Below are 22,058 nucleotides of genomic sequence, written 5' to 3' on the forward strand. Positions count from 1 at the left end.
ATGGTGGAGGAGATGGAGTAGAAGATGGATTTAAAAAAATGGTTAAACAATGAGAAAAGGAGATAGGGAAATGAGGTGGTGAATGAAATGGAGAAGAAGTTGGCAAAGAAAATGATGGAGAAGAAGGGGAAGAAGATTTGGAATAAAGATGGGGAAAAGTTTGGGCAGGATATGCAGGAAAAAACTGTAGGAGAACAGAAAGGCACAGAGCGTTACAGCCAGCAGTGGAGGAGGGGATAGGGTCACTCAAACACGAGTTCCATGAGCACAGCCAGCACCGCCTTGGGCAGTGCCGGTGCTCCTCACAGGCTGCAGGGCAGAGCAGGTGACCCCAAAAGGATTTCCCATACAAGGAGCCCCACAGAGACAGAAACCCCTCACCTGAGCTGCAGGAAACTCACAGCTACGCCCAGCTTCTACCTTTGTTCAGCTCCAGGATGTGGTAATTCCCTCTGATGAACTTTACCCCTTTGGCAACAGAGCAAACAGTTGGGAACCTCTGAACCCTGACATCCCACTGCAGCTCCATGCACAGCCCTGGGGCTCTGCAGCCAAAACCAGCATGGAGCCATGAGAAGCACTGCCACGGCACACCCATGGGGTGTGCTCCATGAGCTTGCTCTGAGCCGTACCCAAGGTGTGATGGTTTCTTTGGTCAATAAGAATTTGTAATTAACCAACCATTAATGCAGGAAGTATCGAATCTTTGCCCCTGTGGCAACCCCAGAGTCACTCTTCCCCTGGTGAAGGGTTTGTGGGGACCAAGAAGGGTTTGTGGGGAAGGAGGGCAATGGCTTGGTGCACTCAGTGCATGCAATCTGGATTGCTTTAATGAAGGAGAGCTGTAATGGCAGGGAGTGAAAGGAGGAGGGCCGTCCCCTGGGATGTGTGCCAGAAGCATTTGAGGCTCCAGGCTGGTTCAGCAGCTCCCACCCAAACCTCAGGCAGCTGGATGAGCTCTTGGTTAATGGTTACCATCAGCACAGCGGGATGAGGAGCACATGGCTGAACTGCCAGGAGCAGTCTTTGGGCTGCTGTTTCTTTCTTGGTGTCCAAACAGAACTCTGGCGTTGCCAAAGGCCCCAGCCAAAACTATCCTGAGTAACATGAACATCTAATTCAGCTGGGAGGGTAGGATCAGATATACCCAATGCCTGAGCTTGTTTATCCGCCAGTTTAAACTTGTCCTATCATAACACAAAAAATGAATACGTCCAGGATTTTTAACTGGTGAGCCCGGTGAGGGGACAGCGAGGCTGCCGAACCCGGTGGGGACAAGTTTGTAATGAGTCCATCCCAGGAGGCTCCTCTAAATCAGCTTTAGTAACTTCATGCTCAACCTGATCTGCTGTTCCAGGTACCTGGTCACCATCTATTGAGATGTGTGGAATAATACAAGGATGGAAACAGATGTTCAAAGCTTATTTTAAGGTGGAATAATAAAAAGACGGTAATAAGTTATCAAAGCTTATTTTAATGCGTAATAATACAATGTTGGTAATAAATATTCAAAGATTATTATTAGGTGGAATAATACAAAGATGTAATAAATACTCAAAGGTTATTGGAAGGTGCTGGAAGGACTCACTCAGCTTTCTGCTCTGTGCTGCTGGAAAACAAATCAGAGGAAGAGGTTGTCAGTGGGGCAGCTTGATTTGCTGGGACGACTCCAGAGGGTCTGGGCCTTTCCACCTGCCCCTCGGTCCAGCCATGTTCCTATCCTCCCAATCCTCTCCTTTTACCCCTTCCTTCATTCCCCAAAGAAAGACAAACATTAATTAATGAGCAATGTGGGAATCTCAGGAAAAATCCCCCTTCCTCCTCCTGTGTAGCTCCATGAAGCAGAACTCAGCACCACCCGGACTATCCATGACCCTGCACAGCATCTCTCTGCTCTCTGTCCCCTCTGCTCTCAGCTCACCTTGCTTTCTATGGAGAAAAATAATGGTGACAACAGATGACCCAACCAGAAGTGTGATGACCAGAGCCAGAGCCACCTTCCAGGGATGGGTGATCTGGAAGAGGGGTCTGGACAAAACAAGAGGATAAGGGCACATTTTCATTCCCATAACTGGAAAAGCAAGACTCAGACTTTTCAAGTTCACAGAGCAAAAGGATCAGCAGCCAGGGAGCACAGCCACTGTGTTCCCATGTTCCCATGACGATACCCAACCCAGAAACCCAACCCAACCACCTCATCCATGCAGATCCATCCCCAAATCATGCCTTGTGCCCACTGCAACTCCAGCATCTCATGGGGCAATTCAGCCCAAACCTCTTCCAAAAGCTGCTCGTTCAAAGGCAGCTATCCATCATTTGACATCCCAGCCACTGACCTGACACCTCCAGGTTCACCACAGCCCCTGCATAGCCATCAGCATCTTCCACAGCACAGATGTATGTCCCACTATCGGTGGAGCTCACTGCAGTGATGCACAGATCCAGGTTTCCATCAGACAGGCCATCCCTGAGCAGTTCTGTCCTCCCTTTATATTCCTTCACCTGCTCCAGGTCTGATCCATTTCGATAGTGGTGCAAGAGCCCAGCAGACCGGTGCTGGATCCATTTGATGTCTGAGCATCTCCAAGCATTCTTGCGTGGGGACAGCTCACAGCGCAGCACGACATCCTTTCCCACGACGGCAGTGATGTGATCATCTGGTGCCACCACCCTGAACTGGGCTGGGCAATGAGAAGAGCACAGAGAGATGGTGAGATGGTGGCTGTGTGAATGTGGGGGCATGGAGCGGCACAGGGTTAGTCAGTGTGTGCTCCATCCCATATCAAAGCACTGGAGAGGGAGCAGGAGGGAGTGGGGAAGGATTCCTGGGGGTGAGAACCCACTCACAACGTGTGGTGGAGGTGGAGAAGTGACAGAAAGTGGACCCAAAATCACTTGTTTCATGAAAGAACCGAAGTGAAAACAAAACCCCACAGCTGTTTCCCGACCCCACAGCAACATCTGTGCCGGGCACAGCAGCCCCACAGGACCCCTACCTGATCCCAGGTGCAGGAGGTGCAGAGACACGAGATGAGCCAGGAGGGTCCTCCAGGGATGGGAGAAACTGGGGTGACTGCAGAGCGATGTGAAGCCCATCTGTGCTGGAGGAGAAGAGGGGGGAAGGAGTTGGGGAAAGGAGAGAGAGGAAGGAAACTGAGAAGGAGATGGTGGAGGAGATGGAGTAGAAGATGGATAAAAAATGGTTAAACGATGAGAAAAGGAGACAGAGAAATGAGTTTGTGAATGAAATGGAGGAGCTGGTGAAGGAGAAGAAGGGGAAGAAGATTTGGAAAGAAGATGGGAAAAAGTTTGGGAAGGATATGCAGGAAGAAACTGTAGGAGATCCTCGACAACCGATGTATCCTCCTCTGCGTTCCTTCACTTCATCCTCGGAATGGGAGGAATGAATGGGGAGCAAGCAGAAGCGGGAGGATACCCCCCCTCCTCGAGATGGGGCGGGTTGTGGGCGTCGCTTCACACCACGTGGCTGGAGGGTACGTGTGATCAAGTCATGGATTGGTCAAAGATAAGAGAAGCTATTGAGAGTAGAAGCCTTTCTATCGCTGTTGGGGATGAGGCAGTGTGGATGCTGGGGTTGGGCCTTCTATTGCTGCTGGGAGTCAGGGGTGTTGGCCAAATTGGCCTGATTTTCATGTGTCAGCTAGGATTAGGTCGAGGAGAGGGAGGGTGTTTGATGGGGGTAAATGGTTTGTTGAATTTCTCAGGTATTTAATGTAGAGGCTAGTCATGCTAGGCTTAGGATTAGTCCGATGTCTACAATTCGGTTATAGATTATAGCTTGAAGGGCTGCTGTGTTAGCTTTAGCTCATCCTTGTCATCAGCCAATGAGGAGGAATGATATAATTCCTACTCCCTCTCACCCTACGAATAGAAGGAATATGTTGTTTGCAATTGTGAGTGTGAGTATGGCGATGAGGAAGGTGAGGAGGTAGGTGAAGAATTTTGTGATAAATGGGTCAGAGGCTATGTATCATGTTGTGAATTCTAGGATTGATCAGGTTACGAATAACACGATCGGGAAAAATATTATGGAATATAGGTCTATTTTGAGGGTTAATGGGATTTTAAAGTTTGGGATGAATTGTCATTCTCAGTAAGTAATGATGCTGTCTGTGCCTGAGTAAATGAAGGCAGTATTTTGGATTAGGCTAATTGTGAAGGCAGTTTTAATGGTTTTAGAGATTAGTGATGGGGAGTTTTTTAGTTTAAGTAGGGGGGGAAGGATGATGAGGGTGAGGAGGATGGTAAGTGTTAATGGTGTTAGGGTGTTGAGGAGTAGTGTTATACGGGGGCCTGGTCAGGGGTGCCCTGGGCTCCAGTTGGTCCCTTTGGCAGCAAAAGCAGTTGCTCGGCTGGTAGAGGCTATCGAGAAGAAGGGGCTGAGATCGCCTTGGACATTGAATGCACTTGAGTCACTAGTGGCACAGGGTGCTCTGCTCAGATCGACTGATTAAAGCAGTTGAGGGCGCTGATCTACCCCGAGCCGTGCATGATCCGGTCATAGTGGACTGCTTTAAGCAAAGATCACATTAAAGTATATGAGATCTGCTCCGAGCAGCACCTGGGGAAATATCAACCCCAGGGGAAATAATCAGGTTTATCTTGGACAAACAAAAGGCTACTCCTCTGACTCACGAGGGAGGGTCTTGTTGCTGCTCTTTCCCAGGTCATGGTAGCAGCCAATTCAACATCCAGGCCCTCTGAATTAGGCCCATGTTTCCGATGTGGCCAAAGCATTGCCACTAGGGCTATTCTTAACTTGTGGTGACCGTGCTTGGCAAGGCATTCCAAGAAATCTGATTGGAAGATCTTGTTCTTTAGGGAAACAGTTCTTGCTTTATGTCACACCGCTTGGATGCAGCTGGCGTTTGCTCATGGCATGTTGGTCTGTCATGCTGCCAAATGTAGACACACGATCCTCCAGAATAGAGCGGCTTGCTAATGGACATGGTTTCCAAGAAGCTGAATGCATGCATTGCTTCACCATTTAACTGTTTCACCACCATGGTGTCTGTATGCAGTTATTGGTCCAGTTCTGGTTATTGGTCAGTTACAGAAAGCAGAGCAAGAAGAATATGCAGCTCTGGTTCATAGGGGTTTTGTTCAAGCAAGATGCATCTGTTTTCCTGATTCCCACTCTGCTTCATTTCCTTGGTCTTCCTGCAATAGGAAATCCATCTTGGAGGGGATGGGGACGCAGCCAGGATCACAGACGTGACCCTGAAGGAGCAGTGCCAGGTGTGGGGTGAGACCCATAGCAGTGAGCACAGGATCACTCCTTTCTCTGCTGATGGTGAGGATGGGAGGGGGTTCAGCAGAAGCGGAATCCTTCAGCAGGAGGATTGGGTGACATTGGGATCCCATCCCAGGCTGGATGTTGGGATGCCATGAGGGATGAGCAGGTCCCATCACACGTGGACATCTGGGTGACATGAGGGATGGTCATTTCCCAACCCACAAAGGCATCAGCATGACAGTGGGGACAGCTGGATCCCATCCCATGTGCACATCTGCGTCCCATGCTGCATGGAAAGCTGGATGGCATTGGGAATGGCCACGTCCTGTTGCATTGAGGATATCTGGGACCCACTGGGGACATGATTGGGTGATGGTGAGGTCACTATGAAGGCAACACTGTAGGAACATGAGCTTAACATGGCCTGATGACAGGTCTGTAAACCATGAGCAGACCATGAAGGGGCAGAGGGACAAAAAGGGGGAGTATGGGATGAGAATAGGGTCACAAAGCGGCATCATTACGGTGAGAACACTGGGTGACCACAGCCATACAGTGGGGTGAACACTGAATGACCGTGGTGATATCATGGGGGACCATCTGGTGGGACGAGGGCCGTGGGGACCCCCGTGGGGCGGTGGGACCGGGGAATAGTGTCAGCAGCGCACCACAAGCAGAGACCCATTAAGGATCCATTTCTGGGTGCTAAAACTCATTGAAGTGACTGAAAGGAAACAACATTCCTCCCTCTGTGGCCATGATGGTCATGCAGAAGACAGCAAGGAGAAGTGCCAGCATTGGCAGGGATAGGCAAGGAGAGAGACCTGAATGTAAATACAGTGTAATATATGGATAAGCCTTCCCCTAGAATCCTCCCCCCATAAATAATCATCAAGAACAGCTACATCAGCCCCAGTCTATGGGGAAAAACAGAGGTTCCCACCCCCCACCTCCCCCCATGCAATCACATCACCTCCCATTGCCACTCATTGTTACCCCCTGCAGTTAAACACCCCCCTCCCCTTGCAATGGGATTATCCCCATTGACTCAAATCAAGGCTCAGCAAAAAGATAGAACCCCAAATCCTCCCTGCTGACCCCAACCATTTGCCTGTGTCCGTCTGATGCTGGATGTAAACAGAAATGGTTGTAAAATGGGCTTTTTCAAGGGGGATTTCCATTAAAAGGCAGCAGGGCAGATGGGGAAGGGGTGAGGGGAGATGCCCAGCAGCAGAGTTCCCATGCAGGACGCAGCAGTTTTGCTGCCAGCAGCAGGAAGCAGCTTCCCCTCCTTTCCCTGCTGGGAAATCACTCCTTTTTGCTGCCTTTCTTCATGCTTCTCACCCCCGTGTTGCACACTTCTTCCAGCTCACAGCACACTTTGCATCCCCTCACACATCACTTCTCCCTCCCTCACAACCAGTGGCTCCTGCCTGCCTGCAAAGCAGCTGCTCAGCTCTCCTTTGCAGCTTTTATTCCCACAGACCCCGTGCAAAACCCACCTCCATCTCCATCCTTTCTTCCATTGGCAAGGAATGGGATTGCCCAATCCAAATCAAACCCATCCCTTCCGCTATTCAAGCTGCTGAGCCACAGGCTGGGGGAGAATCACCACATATCGCCTTCCTCCCTCCACCCTGATTAGCAGCCAATACACTCTGACCCCTCAACTATCCCAGCTTGATTTCTTTGCTTTCTTATGTGTACATTTAGGTGTATATTAGCTGTGATTGCCCAGTTCCTCCCTGCTTACCCCACTGTTCAGCATCATGTTGCTCATTGCCACCGCTGAACCCAGAGGTGTTTCCATCCCTCAGAGAGCTGCAAGATGAGCCATGGGCCGTGGCGCCCCAAAGGGAAAGGCTGCAGGGCTGCATCTACCCCTATTGGTTGTGTTGGTGTTTGCTTCTGTTGTGATCTGAAGGCAAAACCAAGACGACCAAGCGCAGTCAATGCCATTTCCTGGCAGTGGACGCAGGCGGGTTGGTCACCAAGCAAGAAGTTGCTGCGGGTCTTTGTGATTTTGGGGCCGTTGTGGTGAACTTCTGAGCCATGGATGAGGAAATGATGAGCGCTGATTCAAGGCATCCTATGGGCTGTTGGTCTCCTGCTCAGCGGCAGCGCGGTAAGGGGTGAGAAGGAAGGGCTGGGGGAGAAGGAAGCCTGGGAATGGGCAGAGGTGTGATGGTTTGGGGCCAAAACCAGCCGAAATCGGGATGGCCAATGTGAGCCAATGGAAGACGATGCATGAAATGGTGTCAAAGGCATCCTGGATCCATGTGGCACGAGGGCTGCAGAGATCCCAGTCCTGCCTGCCACCAGCTGCCCCACAGCTGGCTGGTTTCACAAGGCCTGGGGGCTGCTGAGCTTCCACCCCGTGCTCTATGGGACCTGCAGGGCCTTCCCCACCTCCAAAACCACACATGGAGGCGATGTCCCTGTGTCCAACCCACCTCCAATGGGAGCCCATCCCGTGCTCCCTGCTGCTGTCAGCCCTCTACACCACCTCCTTCCCCATTGGGAGCCACTGTGAGCCACTGGGAAGGGTCTGGGAAGCCCAGAACTGGAGGAATCAAGAACTGGAGCCATCATGTTCTGCTTATACACAGCATGGGATCCAATGGGAAGGGTCTGGGGGCCTCAAATTGTGGAGGAAACAAAGCAGCCGTCAACTTCTGTGCCAACATAGATGCTATTTAAAGAGATTTGACATGGAAATCATTATAAATGACCAATAAAAGGTGTTTTCTTAAGAACCAAATGTAATTTTTCACACTTTTGGACTCCTCCAGGTCCTACCGTGTGCCCCCACTGGCACCAGATCTTCCTGAAAGCCTGCATGCTGGAGCTGCTGCTGCTGCTGCTGCTGCTGGTGGGGCTCAGCGTGTGGGGTGAGTGACCAGATCCCAACCACATCCGCTGCACAGGAAACCAAAGCTCTTCTGAGCAGAAAACACCTTCTTGCTGCCCAAAGCCGGGTTGGGGCTTTGCAATGGGGTTGGGGTGATCACCCAGCAATCTCAAAGCAGCACTCAATGAGAGATACACTCCATGCTTAAACCTGGGTGGGCAATAAAAGCATTGCTTATATGTGATTTTATATGGCTGAATTGATTTGATGCAACCAGAACCAGAAAGGGTTTGCACAAGAGCTGTAGGATCCAAGCCCAACCCTGCTTGCTTTCCATGGGCTTGTCCCCATAGGGCCACGTCTCAGCCCACTTTGTGCCCCAAAGTCTTTCAGCAAACATCCCCACCTCCAAGCGCTGCCCTGCACTGCCCTGAGCCCAGCGGGAGGAATGGGATGGAGCTGAGTGAGAAGAGCTCCATTGAGCAGTACTTCTGCCAGCAGACATGGAACAGCTCTGCAGGTAATGGCCTTGCCAAGGCAATCCTCCTGGCTGGGATTTCTCCCACCTGCAGATGCTGACGGCTCTTTCTCTCCAGCCCCTGCTGCCTGCCTGCTCTGCCCCCAGTTCTGGAGGCTTGTAGGGGACCGATGCTACGGGCTTTCCATGGAAAAGGGGATCTGGACACGAGCTCAAAAGGAGTGTGAATATCAGCAGTCTCAGCTGGTGGTGCTCCGGAACGTGGCAGAAAAGGTCAGCATAGAGCAGGGAACTGGAAGGGACCTGGAAACATGTGGGTTTGGTGGGAGAAAAGTGCTCTGGAGTGACTAGGTGTCAGCAGGAGGGTCAGTGTTTCCAAACCCAAATGGGGCTGAAGCATCAGCAGAGGGGTTGTGGTCTGGATGATGGCCTTTATGGTGAGGGGTCTGCACATGGCAGTAGGCACATGTGGTTTGGGTCAGGCTCATTGGGGTTGGGCTTGTTAATATATAAGAGCATCAGGGCTGAAGTTCGGGGTGGGCACATGGGGGTTGTGTCCCCTTCCCACCCTTCCATCAGGATGATGGATGGAAGCAGAGCTCAGGTGGTCACAGCGGTGCCACCATCTTGGATTGAAGCCATTCCCACCCATTGAGCTACATGAGAGCCAGGCAGCATTCCAAGCATGGCTGCTGTCTGCATCCCATCTGCTGGGGGTCCAACAAGGCAGACTTGGTGGCCCTGCACCCCAGCAGCCCCTTGCAGAAGGATTTTGGTGCCATTTTTACAGGAGGAGCTGAAGGAAATGGCAGGTGTGGGGAATCAGCCGGTGTGGATTGGATTACAAGTGTCCGGCAATGAATGGCAATGGGTGGACAAGTCGTCCTTCAACAGCACAGAGTGAGTGTTTGTGCAAGCATTGCCTGCCTCCTTCAAGGCGGGTGTTTTGGGTGCCAACAGGCTTCTTTGGCAGCTTTGGTCACCTTCCCGTGGTGGAGAATCACTGCGGGACCTTCAAGAACAGCCAAGTGGAGGAGGATGAGTGTAACGGTGAACACGAGTGGGTCTGCCAGAAAGAACCTCGACGTCTCCAGCCATAATGTGTAGGAGATGGAGGGGAACGCAGCCCCTCCCCCTGCTGTGTGCCCACCCCAAAAGCCCCAACCATTGGGGTGAAGCTCTGCAATACGGCTCTGGAAGGAGTTTGGGGCGTGCAGAGCCCAGCACTGCCCGGGCACATGGGGGGACATCACTGTATGCACTAATGCAATCAGCTCATCATCCGGTGTTATTTGTTGCCAAAATGAATACATGAATGAATAAATCATGGCTTGCTGTTCAAGCAGAATGCATCTCTTAGCCCTGTTTCTATTCTGCTTCATTTCCTTTGTCTTCCTGCAATAGGAAATCCATCTTGGAAGGGATGGGGACTCAGCCAGGATCACAGACGTGACCCTGAAGGAGCAGTGCCAGGTGTGGGGTGAGACCCATAGCAGTGAGCACAGGATCACTCCTTTCTCTGCTCATGGTGAGGATGGGAGGGGGTTCAACAGAAGCTCTGCCTTGGAGTTCCATAGGGCTGTCCTATAATTAGGGGCTGTCCCTTGTTAGAGACTCCAGAATGGCAGCTGGGCCACATAATAGGGAATAACTGGGCTATTGAGATGCAAAGTGCAGAAAAGTGGGATTTATTGTTATTGGATCCTGCTAATGTGGGGGGAATGGGATGAAGCAAGATGAGTTGATGGCTTTGGAATGGCTGGGAATGTTGAGCAGAGCCTAGTTTAGGGTACATCATTGGTGTCCCCTTTTGTAGGATTGGGTCTTTGCTGGGGAAACATCTCAAGATTCTATGAAAACCCTGAAATCCCCCATTCTATACCCGAAATATTGGCACTTTCACCATGGGGATGCTCGGTGGCACACTTGTATCACTTCCACCAGCAGGAGGAGGTACCCCACATTACTCCATCAATATTGATTTCCTTCATTTCGTGGATCTCAGGTTTTCTTGGACTCCTGTTTCTATAGAAGACATAGAAGTGTTTCACCCATGCTGCTGTCTACCCGTGCTGCCTGTTCAGCCCTCAGAAATGAAAGCAGCAGGAAGGAAGTGAATTATAACAGCAGGCTGGCTTTGTTCACACCGCAACCACATCCTGGACCCTCCCCTTACAAAAATGGTTCACCTTTTGTGCAAGGATAGAAGCGGCTTTGGGACAGCGCACTAGAACTGCAATGGAGAGCTTCTGCTGAACCCCCTTCCCATCCTCATCATGAGTAGAGAAATGACTGATCCTGAGTAATTCCTTGCCAATGGAAGAAAGGATGGAGATGGAGGTGGGTTTTGCACGGGGTCTGTGGGAAGAAGGGCTGCAAAGGAGAGCTGAGCAGCTGCTTTGCAGGCAGGCAGGAGCCACTGGTTGTGAGGGAGGAAGAAGTGATGTGTGAGGGGATGCAAAGTGTGCTGTGAGCTGGAAGAAGTGTGCAACACGGGGGTGAGAAGCATGAAGAAAGGCAGCAAAAAGGAGTGATTTCCCAGCAGGGAAAGGAGGGGAAGCTGCTTCCTGCTGCTGGCAGCAAAACTGCTGCGTCCTGCATGGGAACTCTGCTGCTGGGCATCTCCCCTCACCCTGCTGAAACGAGCTGCACATTCTTCATGCTCTGCTTTGTGTAACTGACCTATATCCAGGTCAGGACCAATAACTGCATACAGACACCAATGAGGTGGAACAGTTAAATGGTGAAGCAACACCTGCCCTCAACATCTTGGCAAACATGTCCATTGGCAAGCAAGACAAATTCTATAGCTGCCCTATTCTGGAGGACTGCATGTCTGATCTTACCCGCGTCCATCAAAAGATCTGATATCACCTGTGTTGTAGCATTTGCCTGCTTGTCAGACCAACATGCCACTGCTTAAAGCAGTCCACTATGACCGGATCATGCACGGCTCGGGGTAGATTAGGGCCCCCTCAATTGCTTTAATCAGTCGATCTGAGCAGAGCACCCTGTGCCACTAGTGACTCAAGTGCATTCAATGTCCAAGGCGATCTCAGCTCCTTCTTCTCGATAGCCTCTATCAGCCGAGCAACTGCTTTCGCTGCCAAAGGGACCAACCGGAGCCTGGGGCACCCCTGACCAGGCCCCCATGTAACGATAACAGGGAATGCCTCCTCCCTTACAGGAGTAGACAGGCTTCTATTCTCAATAGCTTGCCTTATCTTTGACCAATCCGTGACTTGATCACGCCTATCCTCCCCGTCCCACGGGGTGAAGCGACGCCCACAACCCGCCCCATCTCTTGGAAGGGACGCATCCTCCCGCTTCTGCTTGCTCTCCCTTACCCTTCTCCCTCCGAGGATGAAGTGAAGGAATGCAGAGGAGGATACATATTTTGCCAAGGATACGGTGTTTGAGATCGGAAGTCACCCCGTCCTTCTGATAAGACCACAGTATGTTGTTGTTCGCTGTCCTGCCGTTTATCTCCTCACTGCTGCATGTGTGGGGCTGGTGGGGGTGTGTGGGGGTGGGGGGGCAGTCGGGACTATCTTAGGTCATTGTTCTCCCTTAGGGGGTCTGCAAAGAAGCCACCTCCCTGACCCCAACCCTCGCTTCCCCGGCCCCAGCAAAGCACGAAATGGAATTAACGATTTACCCTCATCCCTGGCAGCCTTAAGGGCTCTCAATATCAACCCCCAAGTCTTAAGCTCAGCAGCTTTTTGGGCACTCATTACATGCTGTGCCAGTGCTGAAGTAAGCCAGTCCCATTTCTGGTGATTGAGAATATCACCAGGGGATGAAAGTTCCCCCTCCCTTTCCAGCTGAGAAAACACGGCTGCAATATCCTTTTTAGAAAGAATACTTTTTCCAGCAATATCCTTTATGAAATTGAAGCAATACCTTTATGATGTGCTCCTTGTCTCACCTTGGTGAGAAGGGTCAGCTTGTTATTCCATGGAGCTCGTGTTGCTTTGGTGCAGGATGAAGACTCAATCTGTTCCATGGGAACAAACCCCCAATAACTGATAACAATCAATGATTGACAATCATCAGCAGGTATGCTTTATTATGTTACAAAAGAGAATACTATTAACACCCAAAGCAGTTCTCTACCTCAGCTTCTCTGTGCATGCTTATATTTCCAAAAGCATTATGTATTCACTGGATTCCCCTACCCCTGATACATGATCACACTATTTCCCAATGTGTATGCATCTAATCCAGGCTATCTGTCTTCCTCCTGTATTCTTCCTATCTTTGGTTATTTTATTGCCATTGGATTTGAGTTGGAGGTCGCACATCCTCAGCTCAGTGCTTCCTGGGGCAGCTTTGGCTCACAGAACTGCAGGGTTCTCAATCAATACAAACAGTGGCTCCTCTTGGTCCTGCTGTGGGTTTCCTTGCTGGCTTGGACTTATCATGGGTTCGGTATCCTGTGTAATCTGTGGTCCATGAAGCTGAAATCCTGTGGTTACTGATAGGCATGGCTCATCTCCCAGTCCTCTTGTGGATGGTTCTTCTGGAGAATAAAGAGAAAAGCAACGGATGCTGAGGTGGGACAGCCTGTCATCCCATGGGAAACCCCACATTACTTTGGGTTGGGGAAGACTCACCCAATTCTTCAGTTTATACCAATGGAAAAGAAGGAGAAAAGTAACAAGTGTTGAGATGGTACAGCTTGTCATCCTGTAGGAAACTGCATATTCCTTTGGTTCAGAGGAGCAGACTTACCTGATCCTTCAGTTCGTTCTAGTGTATAGGGATAAGAAAAGCAGTCCATGATGGGGGGAACATCTCATCCCCAGTTCAGAATACCCCTGTGGTTTTTTGCGGGGGCTGGGAGGAAGGAAGACTCACCATGTTCTACAAAGTGTTTTTCTAGAGAAGCACATAAACAACGCATGAAGAGAAGGCTCAGGTTATCACCCCATGGTTGATGCCATGAAAAGACCCCAGATCTGTTTGGTTCAGGAAGGGAGACTCACCCTTCTTTGTGTTTGTCATCCCTGCAAAGGAAAAGCAGAAATGCATGATGAGAGGAACATCTCATTCCACAGCTCACACAGGCGTACCTCAGCAGCTTTAATTTACATAGGGAGACTCACCCATCTCTTCATACTGTTTAACTGGAAAGGAAAGAGAATAGTAACACGCAATGGAGGAACATCTCATCGCACAGCTCACACAGGCAGACACAGTTTAGGGGGGAGGACTCACCCAGTTGTGCAACTGGTTTAACTGCAAAAGAAGCAAATAAGAAATGCATGATGAGAAGGGTCAGATGATCATCCCATGGCTGATCCCGTGCGAAGACCCCAAATTCCTTCTGTGTAGTAAAAGATACTCACCAAAATTTGCGTTTCTTCTCTCTGCAAAGGAAAAGCAGAAAAGGTGCATGATGAGAGGAACATCTCATCCACAGCTCACACAGGAAGACCCCAATGTTTTTAAGTGGGGAGGGGAGACTCACCCATCTCTTGACATTTTTTTTCTGGAAAAGAAAGACAAAAGCAGCGCATGGTCAGAGGGGATTTTTCATCCCATCTGCAGCCCCTTGGGAAGACCCCAAGTTCCATCAGTTCAATGACTGCAACTTACTCAGCACTGAATTCCCTTTCTCTGCAGAAAAGAAAGAAAAAGCACCACACAATGAGGTGGGACAGCTTGTCATCCCATGGAAACCTCGTATAGCTTTGGTTTGGGGAAGAAGACTCACCCACTGCTTCACATTGTTCCACTGGAAAAGAAAGAGAAAAGCAACTCATGATGAGGGGAACTGCTCATCCCACAGCTCACGCAGGCAGGCCACCTTTCTTTTTAACTTGGGAGTGAGGACTCACCCAGTTCTGCTGCGTGTTTGTCTGCAAAAGAAACAAGTAATTAAGAATATCATGATGAGGAGGGCCAGATGATCATCCCATGTCTGATCTCATGGGAAGATTGTAAATTCCTTTATTCTACAATTTGTGGGGGACTTACTCAGGTCTTCGGCTCTTGAATCTGCAAAGAAAAAGCAGAAATGGCGCGTGATGAGAGGGGCATCTCATCCCACAGCTCACAAAGGCAGAACCCCTTTGTTTTTAATTTAGGAGGGGAGACTCACCCAGTTTTCCAGCCAGTTTCTCTGCCATAGAAACAAATAAGAAACACATGATGGGAAGGGTCAGATGATCATCCCATGGTTGATCCCATGGGAAGACCCCAAATTCCCTCAGTTTAGTGACTGCAACTTACTCAGCTCTGATTTATGATCCTCTGGAAAACGAAACAAAACATAAGAAAACAAAAAGAGAAAGAGAGAGAAAAATCACTGCGTGATGAGTTGGGACAGCTTGTCATCCCATAGGAAAACCCATATTCCTTTGGTTTGGGAAGAAGACTCACCCGCTGCTTCAGTTTGTTCCACTGTAAAGCATAGAGGAAAACAGTGCGTGATGAGAGGAACATCTCATCCCACAGCTCTCGTAGGAGGACCCCGAGGTTTTAATTTGGGACATGTGGCTTACCCATTTTTTCATGGAGTTTCACTGGAATAGAAAGAGAAATGCAACACACAATGAGAGCATCATCCCATCATCCCACAGCTCACACAGGCAGAGACCATTTTTTCTTTTAATTTGAGTGGGAAACTCACTCAGTTTTGCAGCCAGTTTCTCTGGAAAAGGAACAAATAAGAAATGCATGAGTCAGACGATCATCCTATGGCTGATCCTGTTGGAAGAGCCAAAATTCGTGTAGACAGGGAGACTTACTCAGATCTGCAGCACTTGAACCTGCAAAGGAAAAGCAGAAATGGTGCATGATGAGAGGAACATCTCATCCAAAGCTCCCATAGGAAGACCCCAATGTTTTTAACTTGGGAGGGGAGACTCACCCGTCTGTTCACATTCTTTCTCTGGAAAAGAAAGACAAAAGCAGTGCAAGGTCAGAGGAGATTTGTCATCCCATATGAAGCCCCTTGGGAAGACCCCAGATACACTCAGTTCAATGACTGCAACTTACTCAGTGATGAATTCCCTTTCTCTGCAGAAAAGAAAGAAAAAGCACCACACAGTGAGGTGGGACAGCTTGTCATCCCATGGAAACCTTAAATTGCTTTGGTTTGGGGAAGAAGACTCACCCACTGCTTCACATTGTTCCACTGGAAAAGAAAGAGAAAAGCAACTCATGATGAGGGGAACTGCTCATCCCACAGCTCACGCAGGCAGGCCACCTTTCTTTTTAACTTGGGAGTGAGGACTCACCCAGTTCTGCTGCGTGTTTGTCTGCAAAAGAAACAAGTAATTAAGAATATAATGATGAGAAGGGTGAGATAATCATCCCATGGCTGATCTCATGGGAAGACCCCACATTCCTTCATTGTAGGGTGAGAGATTTGCTCAGGTCTTCAGCCTTCATCTCCAAAGGAAAAGCAGAAACAGTGCATGATGAGAGGAACATCTCATCCACAGCTCACACAGGAAGACCCCAATGTTTTTTGTATGGGAGGGGAGACTCACCCATCTCTTCACACTGTTGCTCTGAAAAAGAAAGACAAAAGCAGTGCATGGTCAGAGGGGATTTGTCATCCCATATGCAACCCCTTGGGAAGACCCCAGATTCCCTCAGATTCATGACTACGACTTACTCAGTGATGAATTCTCTTTTTCTGCAGAAAATAAAGAAAATAAACACATAATGAGGAATGACATCCCACAACTCCCACATGCAAACCCCTTTGTTTTTTAATATGGGAGGGAGAACTCACCCAATTTTTCAGCTTCTTTCTCTACAAAAGAAACAAGAAAGAAACACATGATGGGAATGGTCAGATGATCATCCCATGGCTGATCCTGTGGGAGGACTCCAAATCTCTATGGTTTGGGGAGAGAAACTCACCCAACCTTGCATTCCTTTCCTCTGTAAAGAAAAGCAGAAAGAATGCATGATGAGAGGAACAGCTCATCCCACAGCTCCCAGAATAAGAGCATTTTAAAAAGAATAAAAAGATTGGGAGGGAGACTCACCCGATGCCACAGCTTGTTCCAGTGGTAAGGAAAGAGAAGGGCAGTGCATGGTCAGCTGCTTATCACCTGGCTGATGCCATGGGGAGACCCTGGTTTCCTTCTGACTGGGGAAGGACACTTACAAAATGCTGCATGTTTTCTCTCTGTGAAATAGAAGCAAAGGAAAAGCACAGTCAAAGGGAATACATCCTCATCCCATGGCTGCTCCCATACTCAGACACCAAATCTTATTGTTCTGCTGAGTGGCCAGATGACCACTTGGATCCCAGAAAATGAATTTGTGAAGACTCACAAATGGTGAAGACTCACCAAATATCGCAATTATTTGGGCTGGAAAAGAAAGAGCAGAGCAGTGCATGGTCAGTTGGGGCAGCTGCTCAAACCACAGCTGATGCCATGGAGAGACCATGGATTCCCTCACTTTGGGGAAGGAGACTTACCCAACTCTGCATCTTTTTTCTCTGCAAAATGGAAGCAAAAGAAATGCACAGTCAGAGAAAACAGCTTCTCATCCCATGGCTGCTGCCATGCCCAGACCCCAAATTGTTTTGTTCTGGGAAGTGGCCAAATGACCACTTGGGTCCCAAGAAGGAATTAAGCCAATAGGAAGGAAAAAACAAGCATGATGGCTGCATATGGTCAGAGAGAACAGCTTCCCATAGGAAGACTCGAAGTTCTTTGGTTTGACAAATAAAACTCACCCATTCTTTCAGATTGTTCCACTGGAAAAAAAAAAAAAAAAAAAAAAAAAGAGAAAAGCAGTGCTTGGTAAGAGGGGGCGGATGCCCATCCCATGGCTGATGCCATGGGGAGACCCCAAATTCCCTCAGTATGGGGAAGGAGACTTACCCAGCTGTGCGTTTTTTCTCTCTGCAAAATGAAAGCAAAAGAAATGCATGGTCAGAGGAGACCACTTCTGATCCCATGGCTGCTGCCATGTGCACAACCCAGATGTTTTTGTTCTGGGAAGCGGCCAATGAGAATTCACATTCCAAGAATGAATTTAACCAATAGGAAGGAACAAGAGTTCTACATGTGGATCAATCCAGATCAACACATCCCATTACCCCAGTGCGTCTTATAGCACCAATACATCATAATTGCCCCAACACATCCCAAGTCCCCAAAGATCCCATGGCATAAATCCAGCACTCTGCAGTCTTCTATCAGTTCCATTAAAGGGACTTTGGTGGTGGAAGGGGATGGAAGGACTCACTCAGCTTTCTGCTCTGTGCCACTGGAAAACAAAGCAGAGGAAGAGGTGGTCAGCAGAACAGCTTGGTTTGTTGGGATGACACCAAAACGTCTGGACCTTTCCACATGCACCACGGTCCAGCCACATTCCTATCTTCACCCATACCCCTTTCCTTTTTCCATTTTTTTCACTCCCAAAAGAAAGGCAAATATTATTTAATAAGCAATATGGGAATCTTAGGAAAAGTCCCCCTTCCTCCTCCTGTGTAGCTCCATGGAGCAGAGCTCAGCACCACCCCAACCATCCCTGTCCCTGCACAACACCTTCCTGTGCTCCGTCCCCTCTGCTCTCAGCTCACCTTGCTTTCTATGGAGAAAAACAATGATGACAACAGATGACCCAACCAGAAGTGTGACGACCAGAGCCAGAGCCACCTTCCAGGGATGGGTGATCTGGGAAAATGGATCTGGAAAAAACCTCAGGACTTAGGTTCCTTTTACATTCCCATAAATGGAAAAGCAAGACAGCATTGGGAGATCAGGGAACCCAAAGGGGCAGCAACCAGGGAGCAGTAACACACAATGGCAACTTCCCCAGCTTGGCGCAGGTGGAGGAGAAGCTCAGCATCATGTGCCACTGCCACTGAGACACGAAGAAACCCATCCCAGAAACCCAACCCAACCAACTCATCCATGAAGATCCATCCCCTAATCACACGATGCGCCCGCTTCATCTCTGGCAATCCATGAGGCAATTCAGCCCAGACCTCTTCCAAAGGCTGCTCTTTCAAAAGAAGCTCTCCATCGGTGGACACCCCATCCACTGACCTGACACCTCCAGGTTCAGCAAAGCTTCTGCATAGGCATCACCATCTTGCACAACACAGCTATATGTGCCACTGTCAGAGGAGCTCACTGCAGTGATGCGCAGATCCAGGTTTCCATCAGACAGGCCATTCCTGAGCAGTTCTGTCCTCCCATTGTATTCCTCCATCTGCTCCAGGTCCAATCCATTTTGGTAGTGGTGCACGAGACCAGCAGACCTGTGCTGGATCCATCTGATGTCTGAGCTCCAAGCATCCATGCAAGGGGACAACTGGCAGTGCAGCACAATGTCCTGTCCCACGTAGGCAGTGACATGCAGGTTTGGTGCCACCACCCTGAACTGGGCTGTGCAATGAGAAGGGCACAGAGAGATGGTGAGATGGTGGCTGTGTGAACGTGGGGACATGGAGCGGCACAGGGTGAGTGGGTGTGTGCTCCATCCCATGTCAAAGCACTGGAGAGGGAGCAGGAGGGAGTGGGGAAGGATTCCTGGGGGTGGGAGCCCACTCACAATGTGTGATGGAGGTGGAGAAGAGACAGAAATTCTACCGAAAATCACACATTTCATGAAAGAACTGAAGTGAAAGAGAAACCCAAGCAGGGCTGGGTGCTGGGATTGGGTCCCCCTTACCCAGGGCCACTCCCTGCCCCCACAGCAACACCTGTGTCTGGCACAGCATCCCCACAGGACCCCTACCTGATACCAGATGGAGGAGCTGCAGAGTCATAAGATGAGCCAGGAGGGTCCTCCATGAGAGGGTGAAAGTGCCATGGCTGCAGCGCGATGTGAAGCCCATCTGTGCTGGAGGAGAGGAGGGGGGAAGGAGTTGGGGAAAGGAGAGAGAGGAAGGAGACTGAGAAGGAGCTGGTGGAGGAGATGGAGAAGAAGATGGATTAAAAACAGTTAAACAATAAGAAAAGGAGACACGGAAATGAGGTGGTGAATGAAATGGAGAAGGAGTTGGTGAAGGAGATGATGGAGAAGAAGAGAAAGAAGATTTGGAAAGAAGATGGGCAAAATTTTGGGAAGGATATGCAGGAAGAAGCTGTAGGAGAACAGAAAGGCTCCGAGGGTTACCGCCAGCAGTGAAGGAGGGGATGGGGTCACTCAAACACGAGTTCCATGAGCACAGCCAGCACCGCCTTGGGCAGTGCCGGTGCTCCTCACAGGCTGCAGGGCAAAGCAGGTGACCCCAAAAGGATTTCCCCTACAAGGAGCCCCACAGAGACAGAAACCCCTCACCTGAGCTGCAGGAAACTCACAGCTACACCCGGTTTCTACCTTTGCCCAGCATCTGCCTGTGCCAACCTACTACCTTTGCCCAGTTCCAGATTGCAATAATTAATTCAGGGGAACTTTACCCCTTTGGCAATGGGGCAGACAGCTGGGGAACTCTGAACCCCAACCTCCCATTGCAGCTCCATGTACAGCCCTGGGGCTCTGCAGCCACCACCAGCAGCATGGAGCCATGAGAAGCATTGCCATGGCACAGCTGTGGACTGCACTCCATGAGCTTGCTCTGAGCCGTCCCAAAGTTGTGATATTTTCTTTGGTCAATGAGAATTTGTAATTAACCAACCATTAATGCAGGAAGTATCAGATCTTTGCCCCTGTGGCAGAACCAGAATCAATCTTCCCCTGGTGAAGGGTTTGTGGGGACCAAGAAGGGTTTGTGGGGAAGGTAGGCAATGGCTTGGTGCACTCAGTGCATGCAGTCTGGATTGCTTTAATGAAGGAGAGCTGTAATGGCAGGTCATGAAAGGAGGAGGGCCGTCCCCTGGGATGTGTGCTGGAAGCATTTTAGGCTCCAGGCTGGTTCAGCAACTCCCACCCAAACCTCAGGCAGCTGGATGAGCTCTTGGTTAATGGTTACCATCAGCACAGCGGGATGAGGAGCACATGGCTGAACTGCCAGGAGCAGCCTTGGGGCTGCTGTTTCTTTCTTGGTGTCCAAACAGAACTCTGGCGTTGCCAAAGGCCCCAGCCAAAACCGTCCTGAGTGACATGAACATCTAATTCAGCTGGGAGGGTAGGATCAGATATACCCAATGCCTGAGCTTGTTTAACCGCCAGTTTTGCCTGTTGGAAAGCATCATGTTCTACCTTCCCCCAATCCCATGATTGCCCCTTTGTAAGTTTCTACAATGGCCTCAATAGCTGAGCTAAATGAGTTATAAAGGAGCGCCAATACCCCATTATACCCAAGAATTCTTGCAGCTGCTTTGATGTCGTAGGGACTGGAAACACCTACACTTTATCTATGACTCCCCTGGGTCGTACTTTGGTTTTCCCAGACCAAACTACTCCCAGGAATTTCAGGGATAACCCTGGACCTTGCACTTCTGCGGGTTTATAGCCGGTTCTCTTTTCTGCTGATAAGCTGTTAACAAATCTGCTGCTTGTCCCACTGCCTCTAATAAGTTGGATGTCAACAGGAGGTCGTCAATATAATGATATAAATTGACGTTATCGGGTTTCTCCCATTTAGCCAGATCACACACCACCAAGTTATGACAATAGGTGTGAGAGTGCACATACCCTTGTGGTAGGACCTGAAAAGTCCACTGCCTGCCCTCCCATGTAAATGCAAACTGGTCTTGTGATTCTTCACTTATCAGAATACTGAAGAATGCATTTGCTAAATCTAGGACACAATGGTATATTTTAATTTCTCTACTTAGTGTGTCCATTAGGGAGGCAAAATTGGGTACGGCCGCATGAATAGGTGGTGTGGACTTATTCAGTTCCCTATAATCTACTGTCATTCTTCATGTTCTAACCGACTTTTGCACTGGCCATATTGGGGAATTGCATGGGCTATGTGCAGGCCTTATAATACCCACTCTTTCTACTTCCTGCACCGTTTTCGTTATTTCCTCTTGCCCACCCAGGAGTCTATACTGTTTCACATTAGTGATCCAGCATGGCTTTGGCAGACAAATAGGCTCATGTTTTCCACGGCCTTTCAATATTGTCGGTATCGCCTGGATACTAATACATCTTTGTCGGAGTCTGAACTCTCCCACGGTTGTGTGGAGAGTCAGACCCCACAAGATATCTATTCCCAATATATATTCTGGAACTGGGAAGATATCTATTCCCAATGTATATTCTAGAACTGGGGCAATAGATACCTTATTATTCCCGTAGTGGGAGACGCACAACCCCCAATTTTAAGCAGGTTTGGGTGACTGGAATGGTCTGTCCCCCAGAACCTCCAGTCATCACTCTTTCACCTCTACATTTTGTCAGATCTCCGTATATTATAGATGTCTCTGCCCCAGTATCAACTACAGCCATAACCTCTTGAACGTTCCTTTAGGACCAATATATTGTTACTTCTATGTAGGGTCTCTGGTCTCATCTGGAGGCCCTAGGGGGACTGACGTCCCTCATCACGCCATGAATTGGGCCAGACTCAAATCTTTTACCTCTGATGTCTC

The 22,058-nt window shown here is 49.4% G+C and overlaps 3 protein-coding genes across 3 annotated transcripts; 1 reads left to right on the forward strand and 2 right to left on the reverse strand.

The window, feature by feature from the left end:
* Nucleotides 1–1,508: 1,508 nt before the first annotated feature.
* LOC140263015 (myelin-oligodendrocyte glycoprotein-like) lies at nucleotides 1,509–3,096 on the reverse strand. The gene is made up of 4 exons (XM_072357748.1): nucleotides 2,997–3,096; nucleotides 2,333–2,681; nucleotides 1,922–2,028; nucleotides 1,509–1,609 (listed from the first exon to the last, which is right to left on the reverse strand). The coding sequence occupies exons 1-4, from the start codon at nucleotides 3,094–3,096 to the stop codon at nucleotides 1,509–1,511; spliced, it is 657 nt and encodes a 218-aa protein (XP_072213849.1).
* A 4,171-nt stretch (nucleotides 3,097–7,267) lies between these two features.
* LOC140263115 (killer cell lectin-like receptor subfamily B member 1C) lies at nucleotides 7,268–9,735 on the forward strand. The gene is made up of 6 exons (XM_072357866.1): nucleotides 7,268–7,382; nucleotides 8,050–8,148; nucleotides 8,494–8,628; nucleotides 8,705–8,859; nucleotides 9,377–9,486; nucleotides 9,560–9,735. Exons 1-6 carry the CDS (start codon nucleotides 7,310–7,312, stop codon nucleotides 9,684–9,686), a joined length of 699 nt encoding a protein of 232 aa, XP_072213967.1. The 5' UTR covers nucleotides 7,268–7,309; the 3' UTR covers nucleotides 9,687–9,735.
* A 3,854-nt stretch (nucleotides 9,736–13,589) lies between these two features.
* LOC140263016 (myelin-oligodendrocyte glycoprotein-like) lies at nucleotides 13,590–19,411 on the reverse strand. The gene is made up of 19 exons (XM_072357749.1): nucleotides 19,312–19,411; nucleotides 18,618–18,959; nucleotides 18,149–18,256; nucleotides 17,445–17,465; nucleotides 17,036–17,056; nucleotides 16,888–16,925; nucleotides 16,337–16,357; nucleotides 16,089–16,109; nucleotides 15,834–15,854; nucleotides 15,710–15,730; nucleotides 15,464–15,484; nucleotides 14,974–14,994; nucleotides 14,430–14,450; nucleotides 14,306–14,326; nucleotides 14,060–14,080; nucleotides 13,938–13,958; nucleotides 13,807–13,827; nucleotides 13,695–13,715; nucleotides 13,590–13,595 (listed from the first exon to the last, which is right to left on the reverse strand). Exons 1-19 carry the CDS (start codon nucleotides 19,409–19,411, stop codon nucleotides 13,590–13,592), a joined length of 888 nt encoding a protein of 295 aa, XP_072213850.1.
* Between the last annotated feature and the right edge of the window lie 2,647 nt (nucleotides 19,412–22,058).

Source organism: Excalfactoria chinensis, chromosome 27, assembly GCF_039878825.1.
Source record: "Excalfactoria chinensis isolate bCotChi1 chromosome 27, bCotChi1.hap2, whole genome shotgun sequence".
In the NCBI taxonomy this organism is placed as follows: domain Eukaryota; kingdom Metazoa; phylum Chordata; class Aves; order Galliformes; family Phasianidae; genus Excalfactoria; species Excalfactoria chinensis.